Genomic DNA, 19,263 nt, shown 5'->3' with positions numbered 1-19,263 from the left:
TCCTCATACATTGGTTCAGTGTAAGTACTCTGACTTGTGTCGGTGTAGCTGCCTGCCTGGTGTCCATGGAGTTGCTTAGAATGTGCCCGTAAGGATGTGGGTTACTTCCGTGTGCAAGACACCCTTCTGCTTGGCCTGAGGAACTGTGGGGTTCATCACTTTGAAATGGTGCATGAGTGCTCACTCAGTACATTTCCGTCAGTGGTCTTGTGTCATACTTTTTGTAAATTTATATGGCAGATTGATCAGTTGGTAACTTTCACAACAAAAATAATCTCTGCAAACTGGCGGTTTAAAGAAGGCTAGTTCACAAGCATTGTTTTTGTTCATTTAATTGACGTGCATCCCAGCGTAGGTGTGTGCTGTGTAATATTCTCTTTCTGTGCCGTTTATATCCATACTGAGGTCTCTAGTAAGAGAAGCAATTTTTTGGGACATTGCTGAGGTCTCCAGTAAAAGAATCTCTTTTGTTATGCTTTTGGGTCCTCCCAGTTTGCCCAGTCATCCACAGCAGGGTTTGGCTTATTGGCTTAGAATCTCATAGCAGTGCAGCGTATGATTTTCTTAACCACCCCCCCCCCCTGCCCCCGCATCACCCCCAGGGTTGTCTAGCCACACTGTTGAAGATCCCTCGCCCGCGACCATTGCATGGGGGGCTTTTTGTGGTGAGCTGGTCTTTTTTTATTTAAATCCCCCCTTCCTAATGAGGGATCAGTCACTGCTGGGTGGGGGGGGGGAAGTGATGGGTAGAGAAAACATGGAAAACAGCTTTTTGTCGTAGTATGACAGAAGGAAATGGAAAACAAAACAAGAAGAGAATTAACATGCATTTTTGAACTAACTAACTAAATCTAAATTCCAAATTTATCTCTTTAACAAAAGTGGACAAAAACGAGGTCCTCTGCAATCCCCTTAACCTATAGGAAGACGGGGGAGGGGGAGGGGAGTCCCACCCAGGGGAATCCCACCTTTACATGTAGGACCTTTCCCAGCAAGGTTGCCCAAAAAGCTGCACAGATATTTAGAATCGATGGGCAACAGGAGTTCAGTTGCCCAGATCCAGCCTAAGAAGGTGAATTCGAAATACGAAAATGTTCTTAGTTGTAATCTTTGCTTGTACTTTCTGTGTCTCTGACCTGATGGATGGGATCTTCTCTGTGATTAATTACTCATCCCCAGCAGCAGCGTGTGCATGAGCAGCTGTTCTGGGCTGAGCGTTAATCAGTCACGCCGGAGAGTATGCACAACCCCTGTTCTCGGTTTCGGACAGCTCAGCATAAAAAGAAAATTAACCAATGACACCAACGACATTACCTTTTTAAATGCTTTTAAAGGCTTTATACATTTAATAATTCGACATTAACCTTCCGATCTTCTTCTATTTTATATAAACAGGTGTGATTGAATGAAACAGTGGAATGGGGTCAGTAAGTGGCCCGTGAATGGTAGCCCTCTGAGAATAGCATGTCTTCTCGCCGATAAAGCGCACAGAGAGACCTTCGGGCATTATTTGCCATAATCAGTCAGCGTGATATCTAGCAAATCTGTTAGCATGTTGCCTGGCTAATCTTTTAGCATGCTGTATGCATAATCTGTTAACATGCTGCGTTACAAATCTGTTATTATACCAACAGGCTAATATTTTAGCATGCAGTATGGCTAATCTGTTAACATGCTGCGTTACAAATCTGTTGTCATGCTAACTGGCTACTTTATTAGTGAGCCGTGCGGATGGTCCGCTCATACAGTGGCAGAAAGTTCCGTCTCTCTCCGCGAAGCAGGCAGGCACCGTATCTGCTGTGGCCGATTAACCGCAGCCTTTCACAGTCGGTCACAAAGCAGTTTTGTTACACCGTGGCCTGGCTGTCCCCCCGCGCACACCACCTCTGCTCCGGTGTCCCCCTTATATCTGACTCGCCAAAGGAAAGACCCGGGAGAGACGGGCAAGGGTGGAGAAGCACGGTACAGGACTGTTTCTAAATGGGAAACAGACCATTGGGATCCATGTCCATATTCAAGCACAGGCACACATTACCCGAGGGGGTCTGAGAGCAGCAACCTGTAAAGCTACAGACGGATGGACAGATGGAGGCAGGCAGGTAGGTAGTAGACACATAGATAAGCAGACTGATCCTATTAATCCAAAGCAGGATGCTCTGGAGAAGGTGAGACTGGAACCAGCAACCTGACGGTTTATTCTGTACTGCTGCCATCCTCGGTCAGGGCTGGACTGGAATTAAAAATCGGCCCTGAACTTTGGGGTCCCTGACAGCCATTTTACCCGCCAGAGAAATGCACCCCATGCCAGCTGGTCAGTCCAGCCCTGTTCTCTGCTCTACGGGAGGGTCTATCCACTCCCATATAAACCAGACAGATAACCTGATGACTGCGTTGATAGTAACAAACGTTTATTATGAAGTTGTATTATTTTGTTCTGCTGATCCGTTTGAGTACGGGTTCGATAACTGAATCACGTGAATATCTAAAAATGAACACAGTTACTGGAACCATATCTGCTTGTGGTCCATCATAAGAGCATAATTTTCCGGTAAGGGTCCCTGCCGTGGACGGAATAGGGTTCCAGTTTGGGAGAGTGAATATGTAATGGGCTGTATGAGGGTGTGGTGGGGGGAGGCATGCAAAAGGTTCACGGTTGCTGCTGGAACATTTAGATTGGAGACACATTTTCAGATGACACTAATAACTGTAATTAACAGTAATTGATGTGCTGGGGGTGTAAAATCTGATGTTCTGTGTAGGCCTGATTCTGTTTGTGCCACTCAGGGGAGCCTGGGAAACGTTGTAATGAAATCACAGGTACTTCTCTTATCTAATTACCCCCCACTTTAAAGAAAGAGTACAGGGATTGTCGGACCTGTGCTCCCCCCTCAGTCTGGATGGAAATCCCAGCTGTGCTGACTGTCTGCATGTTTTGGGCATGAGCCTTATGGGGTTGAGGGTCGGGTTCCTGCCCGGTTCTCCTTTTTCGGATATTGCGTGATATTTGCATGGGCTTCCTGAGGGTATTCGGTTTTCTGCTTCAGCCCAAAGGCAGTTAGGGCAGACCGGTGTTTCTGGATTAGGGAGTGTGTGTTCTGCCATTCTGCCATATAAACTTGTAACCCACGGGTTGTTGGTTCAAGTCCTTGTCATAGTATTTCTGAGTGAGGGAGCTTGAAACAGCTGAATTGCCTGTTGTTGTCATTTAGCTTGATTGGTGTCCCCCTTGTTAAGTGACAGCTTTACGATCTCGCTTTGTAATTGCTCTGGTGAAATACCCAGCTGTACAAACAGTAGGGAAAATTATAGGGTGTGCGGATAAAAGCAAATAAAATAGCAATGTGCTCCAATCAGCCGGCTTTCCTAGGCGCCCTTCCAGGCCTCCCCCTCCAGAGAGGTTAAGCGGTTGGCACTCGCAGTTCTCTGGCAGACGTCCCTGACTCAGCTGCTCTGTAATCTCGCTTTTGTTTTCAGGACAGGCTCCTTTGTTTACAGAGGGCTTCATGCCATCCTGCAGGCCCACAGGCAAAGCAGAAAGGTCTGGGGACCTCGGGGGAGCCTGGCCCAGTGCCAGAGGAGTTAAACGAGGTGTAGAAAAGCTGTTTATTACAGTACAAGACCCAGTTCCTGATTTGAGGTCTGTAGGTCCCCCTGGGTAATATGGAGGGTATGGGGAAGGGTCAGGGGGGCGGGGGAGGGTGGACAAGGCGGAGTCAGGTGACCATGACCAAAATCCTGCCAACAGTCCGAAGCACTGGACCTGGAAAGTGCCTGATTTGGCATACAGTCTGTGTGAGGCATCGAACACAGATCAGTTAGACTGAAAAAAATGATGGCAGAGATGTGCTAGTGATGATGAACTTGTTCCTTCACCGCAGAACACCCTGCACTCCCTGTCTGCTGTTTGTGTTTCATGAACCCTCTACTCCAGTGATTCCTAATCCGCTTCTCAGGGACCCACAGTCGCCCCATATTTTCGCTCCCTCTCAACTCCTGGTAAATGTGGACTGTCTGGCAGGGAACTGAGAGGGAGCAAAAACAGAGCGACTGGGAGTCCCAGAAGACTGGGTTGAGAAACACTGACATTGACATAGGATTTATGGAGAGGTGCTACATGGAGATAGTAAAGGACACTGCAGGGGTAAGACGGACCTAACCTCTGGGCCAGGGGAACATCGGTCTGTCTCTCACAGCTCAGAGCTTAGCGACAGACAGTAAAGTAGGTCAGACACAGAAGAGCGTCAAACTCATGAGCTCAGCGTTCATTCGCCTATATCTCCATAGTCTGTTTACGTCTATTACTTTAATCAATTGGCATTTGTGAGGTTAAGCACTGGGCTTTGAACCAGTAACCTTCAGATCATTATAGTTTATGTCCTTAACCTTGATATTGTTCAGCTGAGTGCTGTCCATGACTGATTAAGAAAGCATCACCATAATGAGACTGGTAGCTATGCATAAGCAGAGTCCTAATTCATGCTAATTACTGTTTAATTGCTTTTCAAATGGGCTTTATTAGGTCTGGGCAGCTACTCAGGACCCACCCACAGGCTGCTGTCACCAAGCACTGGGACTCCAGTCACTCAGAGTCGCCTCTGTTACGTGGCCTCCTTAAGGGGCCTTGTTAAGATCTCTGTCATTAGTTGGCTGACACATTAATGACGCATGAATTTAATAATTTTACACTTATTTCTTATTGTCTGACAGTGTTCACTATTTGAGCTGCTGCCCATTTTTTGTATTCATCACAAAGTTTCTGATTAAATCTTGGGTTTTGTGCACTTACTTTCTCATTTCTGCTTTATAGTTACACGTTTCTCACGCTCCGGGTAATTCTTCCGCCAAGGTGTGAAACGTCTTTCGCTTCAGTGCCATTCGGACTCTTTTTTTTTTGCTTGTTTATAATACGTGATCTGTAGCCTTCGTGCAGTGAAAGCCGCTTTTTAGGAGTTTTCCTGGGCTTTCCTTTTGTTTTTCCCCGCATTGGTGTGACTGATGGTTGAATGGGAGGAGAAACCCATTGTTTCCGTACTTCTGCTATTCGCACCTCGGGCTCCTGAAAGTCGCTTTTTCCTCGATGATTTGAAAACCCCCGTTAAGCGGCATAATAATGGACCCGCAGGAGGAAACGGGGACCGCAGCGGGAAGCTGCAACTGAAAGGGCGGCGGGGCTGAGCGCCTGGGTCCGGCGCAGTCGGCGGCGCCTTTGGGCTTCGGAGTCGGGGCTTACACTTAGTAGTATATAAAGACGCTTATCGATCGCAAAAAGGTGCATATATTTTGAGAATGTAAGTAAGAAAATAAGTGAAAAATATACAATTCATTGACGTGAAATTAAACTTTATAAAACTGAACCCATCATTCTCTATCAGATCTGTAATCATCGATTTAATGTGATGTGCCTAGTAAAATGACATTGTTATAGTGTTATTTCAGATCATGAACTATTTCACAGTTAACCTATTTGCAAGTTTAGTTAGTGTTTGATAATTTTTCTGATCTTTCCATCACTTTATCGACCGTTGTTATCTATCTTGCACACACGGTGGCGCCACATACCACATCGTACCTTCAACATGAGGAGATCGTGTTGTAATTAATTTTTCATTATCCTTGTAAGACATATTGACATACACAATAAAATGTCTGAAGCAGCTAATGGTCGCAAACTACGAAATTAATGTTTACTAAATGCTAATTTAGAATTAAATTATTCCATTAATACGCCAAGCCATCAATAACCAGTCAGAGTAAAATGTAGCATTAACTGTGACCAGTCCTTTTCATGATGTGTCAATGTGAAGTTGTTGATGTCCCACACAGGGGCTGTTCTGAGCTGCCTTCCATTGTCAGCCAATCTGTACCCTTGTGTGTCTTTTTCATTATATTCCCTTAATCACTTAAACGTGACATTGAAACATAAAGGGTTTGGGATTTACTTCTAAGCAGCTGTCCCTTCCGAAACTGGCAGAGCTCCCCTGAGATCACTTTAGTGTTATAATACATGGGTAACCCTCCCCCCCCCACGCCACCCCAAAATCCTTACATCTTAGCTGTGCTCTGCCCAGCTTTTCGTCCCGTATATTGATGGTTTTTCCCTCCTGAATTACGTCTCATGTGCCAGACGTAGTTTTGGCGGCACAAACAGTGCCGATTCCCCCACCCGCCGCACCATCCACCAAAAACACGCGTCCGTGTTTCAGGGCGGGCGACACTGCAGAGAGCGCCGTGCCCATCCTGTGCCAGGCTACGGCAGATGGCGCTGACTGCAGTCGCCTAGGGAGGGCTGGCGTTGGAGAGCCGTCCGCTAGACAAGCAGGCAGAAGCGGGTCTGTCTGGGCTTCACCTTATTTCCGTCTTACTCAGTATTGACTTTTTTTCATTGTCTCGTCAACTTTTGGTTGTATGCAATTCTTGTTTGAATCTTCAGATCTTCCTATTAAATTACTCTAGATGAAGATCTCAATAACATACGTCTTAATATTAAATTAACAGAACGGGTGTGTGAATCGATGTTATTAATCGAATCGGTCTTATTTACTCATTCGCTTGGAAGAAAACTTATTCTGCAAGTGTTATGAGCTTTTGGGGCGTCTTTCCAGGTCTGTGAACCAGTTTTTTTTTGTTTGTTATTTAGTGGTTGAATACTGGATCCGTGTTTCCGTTCATCCGCCGCTAATGAACGCCCCGTTTTTACGCCTGTTTGCGTTCCCGTGGCAGCACTCCTCCTGTTTTCACGGTATCCATTTCGTAAAATACTCACCATCTTTATTGCTCAGCGTCCACAGCTTTGTTGTTGTTGCGCTACTAAGGACGTGCCCTGGTAGATACCTAGATGCCCATGTGTTGTACCCTCATTTCCATGGAAACCCCCTCCCCCCCATGCTGCTGGCAAATCTATAGGCTTCCATCACTGAAGCATGCAGTATTAATGAGAATGGACTGCAGCCCCTGGAGACTCTCTGTGATGCAGAGCCCAGGGTGTGCCCGTCCAAATGACTCTGACTACTTGAAACCTTATTGTTCGCATGTGCCAACACTTCATAGAACAGGACTGTTTAATGAAGGGCGTATTGAGCTTCTCAATGGCCTAATTAATAGAAACATTTGCACAGTGCTTATTTTGTAATGTTATATTTTGTCAGAAGTATCTGTGGGTTATTTTAAATTATTTGTTTTTTTTTTGTATTTGAACATCCTTCCTATTGATGACCTTCTGCACAGAATGTCTGGGGGTAACCTGTGTTTCTATGACGATTGTTTGCCGAGGAAGTTCATGTAGGGTTCAGCTACCCGAACAATGCGGACTGGGATCCGGGGAGCCTGCCTACTGACTTTCTGGCTCTCATCCTCTGCGATGCCTCCACCACCGGAGTTAGATACATTAGGAACGTAACAGTGACAGGTAGAGCAGTGTGATCTTTATCCGCTGGCACATGTGTGAGACACCCTAGACAGAATAAGACGTCTCTCCCAGCTGAATAAGGCTGCGGGGCTGTGTTACCTCTCCCACCATGCATTGGTATGTTTTGACGTTTCTTCAAAAGTCACCTTCTCAAGATACAAAGCCTGCAGCGGTCTGTGGGAAATGCTGAAAACTAGTTGCAGAATCTCCATACTATGAACCCAACGAAGACCATCAATGGAGATCAGAAGAGCTGCCAGTTTAGACCACGGGGTTAATATGAAGATAGCCAGGGAGGTTATAAGCTTGCGTATTGAGTAGCAGAGATGCTTCCCCGTGGCCTTGTGTTTGGGTCTTGGCTGAAGACCATGGTGCTTTACGGAAACAAAATGTATGCCTGTATTTGTCAGTTCCTCAAGCCTACTGGGGCAGCACCGACTGATGGGATGGACACAGAACTGGTCGGGCACATGCTCAGTCACTCAGCCACATCCAGTCTGGTGTCACTGGCAGGTTGCACGCTCATAAACACATTGTTGCTTGTGTGCTGCTTCTATCCTAACTGCAGAAAGTCCGGGATGAAGGACAGGAGCGTGATGTCAGAGTATAGTTAATTAGGTAGTCCTGATGGATTCGCTGGCATCGTCTTCCCTCTTTAACAAAACATGGTATGTCCATGGTGATCCTGAACATTCCTGGGTAAGACCCTTTACTGTTATTGGTCTTGTTCAGTGCCTGGACCAAATGGCGAGACAAGTGGTCCCAGCTGAGCAGTGTGGGACCCCCCCCCGGCAAGGCATGGGGGGTGGCAGGAGTTTGGCGATTCACGACTCTCCTGTCTCCATGTAGACGCCCAAGTTGCTGGATTATTAATGAAGGCTGTCTGCTCACCATCCCCCAACCCAGAAAGGCCTAGACATTGCAAGTTTAAAGGGAAGTGTCGATGGGCGGACATGGGGGGTGGGGGGTTTCAGGGTCTGCAGCACAAACACTAAAGGCCCTGTGCTTATTGCCTCTTGAAAAGGCGCCCCTAGGAAGGAAGACTGGTAGCTGTTTTTTATGCTTTTTTTTCCACAGTTGGAGTACTGGAGTACAGGTAAAAGGATGGTGACTTTGACATGGATCTCAGTATGGGAAAACCCCCAACCCTGTCCCACCGAGGATGGATCTCAGTAGGAGAAAAACCCCAACCCTGTCCCACCGAGGATGGATCTCAGTATGGGAAAACCCCCAACCCTGTCCCACCGAGGATGGATCTCAGTATGGGAAAACCCCCAACCCTGTCCCACCCAGCTCTACTATGCTGTGAGAAACACAGAACAAAAAATCCCAGTTAATTCTCAGGCTCTTACCCTCTGCTTCCCTTGGTCAGAAGATCGGTGACTTGAATCTTGGGCTTGGTGGAATGGTCACATAGGCGTTGGGCCCTAGGGCAAGACCATAACCCCCCCCCCCCCCCCCCCCGAAAAGTGAGGGGTGCCAGACAAATGGCTAACTCTGCCCTCTGACCTCAAACTTCTCTTTCACCTGTATATGTGTCTGTCCCTAAGAAGAGCAAGATGGAATTTGTCAAAACTGAAGAATTGCAATGTAGCTTTACTAATGGTGAACAAAGCATCATTGTTATTAGTGATTTCCGCTGCATTGTCATAATACAGTGATTTGCGTCACTATCTTCTATGTACCAGGTGGAAATGACAAAGCCCAGCATGATACAAGGTGAACAGTATCATCTGCAGCCATGTAGCCCAAAGAAATTCGGTTAGCTCTGGGGCTTTGTGATTTTCCATTGTCTCGAGACACTTAATAACCGTAAAACCATTGCGATTTTGCCTGAGTAATAAGCTCCCATGGTTTCAAAGCACATTGGCTAATTCTACACTAGCTATCTCTTCGCAGAGCCAGGCTGTCGTCTCTCAGCCGCATTCGAACCGTAACCCCCCCCTTCCTGCACCTGCTCTGAGCCACCCCCCTCCCCCCATCCACATCCATCAAGCGACATCAAAACATCCTTTTCATGTAATGGCGCTCAAAGCTCATAATTGTGTTATTAAGCTTGGTGGAGATCCAACGATGGCTTAGAAGTTAAGACCATAATGTATAAGGCTTCACACAAGGGCGCCCCACCCTTATCCGCGTCTTTAAAATAACTCTTTGTCTGGCAGGTTGTTGGCTTTGGTTTGAGTAGGAGTGCCGCCGCGGCCGGTGAGAGGTTTCCTGCACGTTCTTTGACAAACTGGAGAGTATTGCCTTCGTTTGAACGCGCTTGACAATGGGCCGGAACCCAGGTCCAGGTTGACACACCAAATGGCCTCACGAGACAAAGCTGTTTCGTTCGCGTCGCGTATTCGCAAACGCCGCAGAATCCCAGACGCTGCTGTCAGGGGCCCGGGGGCCGTAGCTGGCTCACCTCAGGGGCGGGCACCCCCCTCGCGGGAGTTGAGAAACCATCATTCAGGATGTATCCCTAAAAAACGGGATTGTTGCCGAGGAGCGACGCCCACAAACAGCAGCAGAGAATGAGCTGCGTACTTCTAATGCCTCCTGCCAGTGGACGTTGCGAGCCCCAACTCCCCCCCCCCCTCTGTTTTTATACCTGCCCTCTTCACCCCGAGAGGGTGGCAGCTTGGTCTCAGTCCCAAGGAAGGTTCTGCACAGAATTGTCTGAAAATTTATGTCTCTTTGTAATGAAAAGGGTGTGAATATTAACCTCGCCTTTGCCTCTGAATCACGTCCAAGTCCAGCCCAAACCTTGTCATGAGGTCACCCTTTGGATTTATGGCCAGATACAGGCTATAAATCAAATTTCCCTTCATTGCTGATGGTAGATGTTTATATTTACTGGTATGTTTATTTATTTGGCTTGAGGCATCGATCCAAACTTATATAAACTTAAATAAAATAATACAACAAAACACTGTGCACAATAAGTTAAATCTGCACATATATGGAAGTTTATTGTAGTATATTAAATCTCTTTGTTACAGAATATGTTGATTTTAGATGTAATCCAATCATAATAAAATTTAAAATTGTGTATTTCCAGAGAGCAGTTCTGTATACCAACAAGACAGCAGTCACGCGACAGTGTGATCTAACAGATCCTGAAATACATGGGGGATTAAGGACCACGTGCCTAAATTGCAGTGGGGATTCCTTCGGGGGCTGAAAAGATCCAAGTTTCTGCTTTTGAAGAGCGGGGGGAGCACATATCACAGAGCTGTTCTGACTTCCTGAAGCAAGTTTAAAAAAAAATAATAAAAGGGGTTAAACGGCCTGTTTTATGGTTGTGGTTTGCCCCGGGTGGAGCAGTGCTAATAGACGCATTAAAGGTATCCCTGTCTTCAAAGAGGACTCTGCCTTCTTTCCTTTGAAAGAACTACATTCTCCAGCAGGTGTCTGCATGAAAAGGTGCAAACATGGGCTCCAGCTGCAAGACAAACCAGAAGCCTTTCCTTTTCCATACATCTCAGCGGTAAAGTGACGTGCCCAGAAACTAACAGCACGAGTGTTTGTCTGAGGGAAAGACAGCCAGAGTGTGGGAGGTCCATAGCGTGGGATTAGAAAAAGGCTTCCAGCTTCCAGGTGGGGACGGTTAAGGCTTGAAGCCAGCAGATGAAAGATGGTGTCCCGTGTTTGTGTGTGTGTGGGTGGGGGCGGTCTGGGCGGGGGTAGGGGTACAGACATCCAAGAATACACTGAATGGCTCAGCAGAGACAGGGAGGACTGCCTTACCCATTGAACATTGCTCTTACATTTTGAAAAACACGTTTGAAACCACACTTGTTAATTAAAAGAGAGCTTAAACTTGACATGTTTTACAGTTATTAGCAGAAAAACATATTGAAATATTTAACTTATTTACTTATGTGATTGATTTTTTACACAGTCTTCCTTTACGTGGTGGATTTTGAGATCCTCTGACAGACGTTCATAGCAAAGAGGTCAAACGTGTGTTAAGCTGGTGGCTGACCTTTGACCTTTTGAGTCACCTGCTGCCATCGATGGCGACGATTTGGGCCCCAGTGCAAATGCCGCAGGTGCGCATGCCAGAGGCACTCTGCTTTTCAAGAAGCTTCTGGATCTCGTGTTCAGTTCTATCAATGTCAACACGAAATGTGTAAGTTGCATAAAATGACCTGGGAAGTAGCTAAATAATGCATGGGGGGAGGGTGGGAGGGGCCTAGTTCTTACCCCCCCCCCCCCCCCCCCCCCAACATATTCACTTAAAACTTACAATGAAGCCCCATGAGCTGCCAGCAGCGCTGACCAAGGTGGAATAAGAGCACTGGAGGTGACAGTCCCCCCCCCCAAACTTCTGGGGGGGTTAAGCCTGAAGGTGCACATTGCCTCCACACAGCAATACAGAATTTCACTACTGCACTGCGCCTCTGTCCATCATACCTCGTGTTACGCACCAAATAGATTTTCTTTGCGTTCCATTTCCTGTTTGGAATCAGCTATTCTTTGCGTTACTGAGCTGTCGCTGGGCGGATGAGAAGATGAGGCCTCCTTCCAGACTCGGGCTTCTCTCTCTTCTCTCAGTTCCCTTTAAACACAATGGAGGAACGGAGGCCTTCAATGGAGACGGCCTCCATTGACCTCGCACAAAGGCCCGAGTCCCTCTTGAACTGCTCCGGGATGCACAAAGCTGCCCCTGAATTGTATTCTCAGCTCCTCTCACAGCAGAGACTGAAATGCCCTAGAACATGCCAAACTGTTTCCATCCATCCATCCATCCATCTTCCCAGCTCTTATCCAGGGCAGGAACACAGGGGCGGGGATCCTGTCCCAGGCAGCACAAGACACCAGGCAGGGAGGCGCCCTGGACAGGATGCCAGCCTGTCACAGGACACACACACACACATACAGTCACACACTGTGGGCAGCTTAGAGATGCCCCACTGCCTTTGGACTATAGGAGGATATTGGTAAAACATAGAGACCCTGTTTTTTTTTTTTACGAATGTTTGTTGAGTGGAATCAAGGTGAAACATCACACTCAAGACAAGACAGAATTAACACAAGACAAATGAATTGTACAAACCTAATTTTTGGCACCTCGTGGAAGAATTCTGGGAGCAGATTTGTGCCACCCCACCCCGAAGTCCTCTTCTCACTTCAAGGTCTCCCTGTGACCTCATCTCCCAGACGTCTGAGATGGGCCTCTCTGACTCCAGCTCCTTGTTCTGAAATTTTCTCTCTTTTTTTCCTTCCTCGCTTTCTGTGACCGGCACTGCCCCCACACAAAAGAGCAGGTCAGTCGTAGAAAGTTGTGGGGGTAGGGAGGCGTCCCTCTCCTGCTATGCATGACCCTCAGAGGATCCAGTAGTCAGGCAAAGCGTAAAGTATGAAAAAAAAATTAATTTAGAAATGGAAAAACTACTCCCTTCACAAAATCTGTCCCTTCAAAAAGCTATTTTAGTTTCTTTTTTTTATCATTTTATCATTACAATTTTTTTTTTATAATTACGTTTTACAAAGGGAAATTGTTTCTGAAACTCACTGCCCCTACCACTGCTTAAAAAACTGAAAAACCAAGATTTCCTGCCTGATCTTTTGATTCGAATAGATCTTTGTGGCATTTGGGTTACCAAGGTTTTGTGTAGCTGTCAGTTTTTGGAAGTTCCGTGGATGTTGGTTTGTGTAAAGGGGACATTTTATAACCAGTAAATAAGCTCAACCTGATGAGAATGTGAGAGACACTTCAGGAAACTTGAAGTTAAGTTGGTCTCCCTTAGGGAAAGCAGATGTGTTAAATAATCTCACCCCATAGTTTACTCCATTAATCCATGCTGGAAAGAGATAAGTAAGGAGATAAGATGTTTGCAAACCATTGGGTGGTGGAGTTTCAGGAATCAAGGCTCCTTGAATTGTTCCCAGTCATCCGTGTTTTGGAAGGACAGAAATGAGAGCCGATTTGGGCATGAGTGAAAGGTGATATTTTTGAGCTCTTGCTGGGGGAGGCAGGGTTATGTTCTAGAGTGCTTTGACTGTGAAGAGACCTGGGGGAGGGATGGGGGGGGGGGGGTTGTGAGGAGGTGTTGGGGGAGTGTGAAGTTTGGCAGACCAAGAGGTGAAAATGGGCTGGTTATTCATACAGACCACTTCAGGGGTCGGGGATGGGGGTGGGGGGTGTGGATAGGAGAGCTGGGAGGGAGTAGAACTTTGTAGATCCATGCTCTACACGGGTTTCTAAAATGTTATGTTTAATTCAGTAGAAGTCTGTTTGTAACAGGCGAACACTGCCTGGTGCGCCGGTTATGAGCCGCCCGCGGGCCGATGTGTCTGTGATTGACTGGAACCATCCATCGCCTCTTAATCTGCCCCCCTCTCATATTCTCCAGCCTCTTCTTAATAGCAGATAAAGATGTTGACCGGCCTATTTGCATTGAGAACAATGGAGCTCTAATTAGACCGTTTTGGTCTTGAGAGCATTATCTAGGCTGCGAGCGTGACGGGTAGCAGGATGCGTCCAGATAGCTGTCGCTCTCGGGTTCGAGCCGCACCGGCAGCCGAGCGGGTCAGTGAAACAGGGGAACTCCCCAGCGCACATTTCCAATGAGCCGTGAACAGAACCGGGGTAAGAAAAGGGAGTGAAAGACCCTACTACACAACCCCCCCCCAGGCTCACACAAAATTGGTGACCCCATTGAGCTCTTAAGCCCTCCCTCCTTTCACACTCCCCCGACTATGAAAAGAAAAAAAGGGTTGCCCGGGAGAGGGGGCCGTGGCCCCCGGTGGACAATGGGAGGATTGTGAGCGATCCTTGTCGAGCTGGAACAGATTCAGATTGCCCAACAGCATGTCAAACACGGCAAGAGGGCCTGTCAGGCAGGCCGAGCAAGAGGGGCAGGATTACACTGGGAGAACGGGGATTGGGGGGGGCACCAAAGGACGAGCCGCTGCTGGGAGGTTAGCACAAGCAACAATTCCTTGGTAACACTGCTCAGAGCAGCAGGGGGGGCAGGTCCTTCTAAGCGGCTGTTGAGCCATTGGGGGGTGGGGTGGGTGAGTTGTCAGGGAGGAGAGGGAGGGGTGTGGGCGTAGCTGAGAAAGAGGCGGAGGTTTGATCTGAAGGTGTGGGTTGGGTTTCGGCGGTTTGAGGGTGGGGGGTGAGCTTTCATTGTGCCCCGAGCGCAGGCTGGTCGCGTTTCGCTCACAGCTGCACTGCGTCCGCGGCTGGCGGCACAAGCAGACAGAGCATCTCGTCCTCGCTCCAGAACCAGGGCTCCATCTCCTCGGCCCCCGGAGTGCTGCCGGACTTGCCGGGGTGGGGGGGGGGGGGAGGCGGGGGGCCCCTGCTCACGGGAATAATGGTGTTTATTGGCAACGCGTTCAAGTCTGTCATTAAATACTTCAAGAAGAAGAAGGGTAAGTGTGTGCATTGGGTTCCGTTACTCTGGCTTGGGTCAGGTGCATGGTCCGGGCTGCCGGGTTAATCTGCGAGGTATCGCTGTGGTTTTTCTGGATACCTGAGCAGGGCACTGTCCGCTACTCATCTGGAGATTCTGTAGTGAAGCTTTTACTTCCTCAGGTGCCGGTCTTTCTGAGAAGGATGTCTGCACCCGATTCTCCGGAGGTTGCCCACAGGGTCGGACAGTGTGGAAGCTTTTTGGGCCAACTGTGAGCTCTATGAGGAACCTGTGACAGGATCCTGCTTGGCCTCACCTTGTGCCCCAACTGCCTCTCCACTAACTAAGGGCTTGTGTGACTTTGGTTTGGATCATGTTGACGGACGTTTGTCCTTTTTGAACGATCATCAGCAGTCATTGTATTCACCTCTAGGGTTTGTGCACGTTTCACAGATCAGATATCGGCATTAATTGAGTTACTGCGTTACAACAGAGCACTGAGATTAGTTTTTGGGGAAGTCATTGCATTTTGTACACTGTACCTTGTTGACCTTTGATCTAACAAGAGTTGTGCAACAGGTATTCTTGTGCCTTCCCTTGCCTTGTTTCGGAACCAGAATGTGTGGGTGTGTTTGCGGGCAGTTAGCTCATTGATGCAGCTTGTGCATGGTGTTTACAGCCATTAATTGCTTGAATTGCATCTTGAATTAGCCACTCTGTTTAAGTCTTGGAGATCTATGCGACTGTAGCTTTTAGGCGTCTGTAAGATGCCTGTTCGCAGTGACGATTAAATCTTCACTGAAGTGAAAGAAATGAGCAAAAGACCAGCCAATCTGAATTTGGCACAGAGTAAAACCGTAATTAAATTTGCAGATGCTTTTATTTAGAATTATATACTTTTTAAGACAGTTATAATCCAGGATGTTTCATTTTTAAAGTTTCACTAACCTACCTTAAAAACGTACCGCAGTAAAGTCCTACCCTGTCTTCAGATTGAAAAGTTGTACAGTTAAGAACTTAGATAAAAAGTACATGATACTGGGGTGACAGGTGACATTGGAACTATGCACTTGAAAATTGCAAAATTGATGCAAAACCTTCAGTGAACCCTAACCCCCCCCCCCCCCCCATACCTATTAGGCAGCAGCTCCTAGCAGGTGAGAGTTACTCCAGAAACGCCCTTTTAGCTGATGAGTATAGCAGCTGATTCTGTGTGTTTACTTAAAGCATCGGCGATAAGTGGACCTTCCTGGTGACGTGGCCTGGAAAGGCCATTAGCGCCAGAGACGTTGGGTTCGCGCCTTCTGTCGGCCGTTTGTGCTTCTCACCCAAGGGGTGGAAGCTGTCGATCTGCAACTTGGGAAATTAACCTCAAGCTGTGCGACCTTCTACATGTCCAAAGGAACAAAGGAAACTTCGGAGCAAACTGCAGAAATGGGTTTGGCAGAAGAAACTCGATACCTCTGCTGGACTTGGTGAATCTCAAACATTTGTGTTGCACAGACTTTGATGGTGAATTCCCAAGTTTCTTTACAAGCAGCAGTTTCACGTTTTAAATTTGTTCATCACTGCACTCAGTCTTTCTTTGGCTGTTGGACCTTTTTTCTGCACCTCATCCAAGCTCCATGAATGTTTGCAGCTCTCAGTTTAGTTGCTTTCTTGTAAAAGTGAGACAGGCTCGGCACGGTCTCCCATGAGCCTCCTTGCCATCATCGAAATGGCGGCCTGTCCTTTTGTCTCCCCACAGCGGTGTCTAATCTGGACGAGGAGAGCAAGTGGGCAGTTCACTATGCGGCTCCTTGGCACCAGCAGGAAAACGTCTTCCTGCCCACGAATCGGCCTGCCTGCGTGGAAGACCTGCACCGGCAGGCTAAGGTCAACCTCAAGAACGTGCTACGAGGTGAGTCCGGGGCTGGGGAGGGCGATGCGTTCTTCCGGGTTTTGCGGAGGGTCGCTCTATGTGGCACCAACTGGGTCAAATACATGGCCAAGAACATGCAGAACCGTTAATTTGACCTCAGTGTGTACCCTGTGATGGACTGGTATACCATCCAGGGTGCTTCTTTGCCTTGCTTCCAGGGACAACCTCCGAAGTCACTATAACCTTGTACTGGATAAGCAGTATGGAAGATGCATGGGTGGTTGGATACATATAGACTAGCCCTGTTAAATGTCCTGCATTAATATCATTAGACATGTCTAAAGTGGCCTTACCTCCTCCCTCGCTGTTATTCAGAAAGTTTGCATGGGATACTGTCCCCTATTCCCATGATACAACTCACTGATTACCATGAGTCCGAAACTCCAGTCACATCAACTAGGGACCAACATAGCTTACAGCGTCTTGGGTCTCACGTTGGGCTGTACTGCTGTCAAGGGCATGGGGTCATGGAGAGGACAGGTGATAGTCATGGGGAAGCAGATGAGTTCAAACAGTCGGCGGTATCTTATCAGCAAATGGACCTTTTAATAGTGCTAAGTAGGCACAGCGGGGGGGGGGGGGGGGGGGCGCGGGGGGCTGTGAAGAAAGGAACAGCAAGCCGATATCTGTCTTTTGACTATTCCCACCCCAACCCCCTTGGCTACCTGCAGAAAATGGCCTGTTGTCCTTTGTTAAACTCAAGAGTAGCTGTTAGATCTGCGTGGGACCCTCAACATGCCCTAAGAACAGGCATGACTTGGGCTCAAACCATAATATAACCAGTGAATCAGTTCTGATTTTTGTCCTTTACAAGGTTGGCCGTCTTCTTTACTCCAGCGTGTGGGGAAGGGGGTGGATCCTTTGGATTTGGTAGCCATGAAGCCCAGGGATGCCCATACCATCCGGCGGTGTTGAATGTGCGCCATGAGGCCGGCCTTGCACGCCAGGGGGCCTCTTTGGCTCTCGGTCCCGGGTGTCCACGGCAGCTGATGTCACCAGGTGGCAGGCGGGAGTCTCCGCCAGAAACATGATATCAGAGACCGTCGAGAGGGTCTGCATTTCATTGTTCAGCAGCATTTCGTAAACAAGAGAATCCATTTGGCCAGTATTCCATAATAGAGCTTCACGTCTTGCTGCCATCTTGTGTCATTCGTTCAAATATAAACTGTCCATCACCTAGCATCTCCTGTTTGTGGACCCATCCTGGCCAAGGAATCGGAACCAACCTATTATTAGGATTTCATATGTGAACAGCAGCATTAGATATCCAAACAAACAGTTAAGCTGCCATGGAAACAGAAGCTAACCAGCTATTGCTAAGTAACAATACTGATGGAGAGTACAGAGATAAACACCCTTTTTGGTGCCTGTGAAAATGGAAAGTCTTTGATTTTTATGTTCACCACCTACATTGACAGATATGCAACAATTGTGGCCTTTCTGAATGTGTTTGTAAGGATGGATAACTTTCAGGTCGCATGTGCTGATGCGTGACGGTCTGTTAAAGGGAAGGCGGCTGCACCAGCCTGCATTTCTCGCCACATTTCAATCGGCTTCTCCCTCGGATCTGCCTTAGCCTGCATGATGTCATCCATCAGGACCACTTAGTGATATTGGAGCGGTTCTGAAAAGCTCCCTATGCAGTCAGCTGCGTGGGGCTGGGGGGGGGGGTGGCCCCCTGGAGACCCTGCTTCTAGGTCGGAGGTCTTCACCAGACTGCTAGAAGATTAGGTCCCATCTGCACTTTGCCATTCGCTGCACAGCGGGGGAGTGTAAGGAAAGCCTTCCTTATCATCTGTCACATGGGTGATGTTTCTTCCATTGAGGGGGGGGGGTGTTGACGTGTATTTATCAGTCCATGTTCTGCTTTTTCTGGAGGAGTAGAACAAGTGGCCGCTTGCATACCTGCGGGTGACGACTGACTCCTGTCACCCACTGGGCTGCATGCATGCACTCTCCTCCCTGGCCTCTCAGTCTTCTCTGTACAGTGCCTGCTGTACCACTCTTACCCTTCTGCCCCATATGCCGTCTGACAGCTGCTCACCCTGCCCTCGGGAGCAGCCCTCCTCGTGTGCTGGACCCTTCCCAATCGCCTAGCCCAGTCCTGTTTACCTGCTTCAAGTTTTAAGGGCTAAGAATCTTAAAGCTCCCCAAACATGGGAATACCCCCCCCCCCCCCCCCCCCCCCCATTCTCCTCAGTCGCTTAGCTTTCTACTGAAGTGTCTCTGTTTTAGCACTGGAACGAAAAAGCATTTAGTTTTACTGTGCTTTGAGAAAATTATCTGGACATTTTCATACTGTTAATCCATCCAGCATCCAAATGCGAATCCCACCCAGGAAGCATGGGGCGCCAGGCGGGGGGGACACCTGCCGATCCATCGCAGGACGTGCACACGCTCCACCAGCGATAAAGCGGGTCTGATTCACCAGCTGCATGTCTCTGTGGAGAATCCCGGAGGAATCAAGTACTAATCCACACAAAACAGGAAGAACCTGCCAGGTCTACACAGAGCTGGAGGCTGGGAGTCGAACCAAAATCCTACGTTTAGAATAAGAATAGAATAGAACAGAATACAATAGA

The 19,263-nt window shown here is 47.9% G+C and overlaps 1 protein-coding gene across 3 annotated transcripts in view; it reads left to right on the top strand.

Moving 5' to 3' along the window:
• Nucleotides 1-19,263, top strand: part of LOC125715148 (NHS-like protein 1) — a 43,619-nt gene that overhangs the window by 10,193 nt on the left and 14,163 nt on the right. For 2 of the 3 annotated variants that reach the window (XM_048986426.1, XM_048986423.1), the window contains exons 1-2: nucleotides 14,575-14,779; nucleotides 16,508-16,660. In XM_048986426.1, the coding sequence (XP_048842383.1) occupies nucleotides 14,722-14,779; nucleotides 16,508-16,660 (211 nt within the window). In that variant the 5' untranslated portion in view covers nucleotides 14,575-14,721. Of the gene's footprint in view, nucleotides 1-14,574; nucleotides 14,780-16,507; nucleotides 16,661-19,263 lie in introns of those variants that run through there. The other variant, XM_048986425.1, reaches the window with a different exon arrangement.

The sequence above is a fragment of the Brienomyrus brachyistius genome, chromosome 19 (assembly GCF_023856365.1).
Source record: "Brienomyrus brachyistius isolate T26 chromosome 19, BBRACH_0.4, whole genome shotgun sequence".
Lineage (NCBI taxonomy): Eukaryota > Metazoa > Chordata > Actinopteri > Osteoglossiformes > Mormyridae > Brienomyrus > Brienomyrus brachyistius.
The sequence above is the reverse complement of the archived record's forward strand: the minus strand, read 5'-3'. Positions and strand labels throughout refer to the sequence as shown.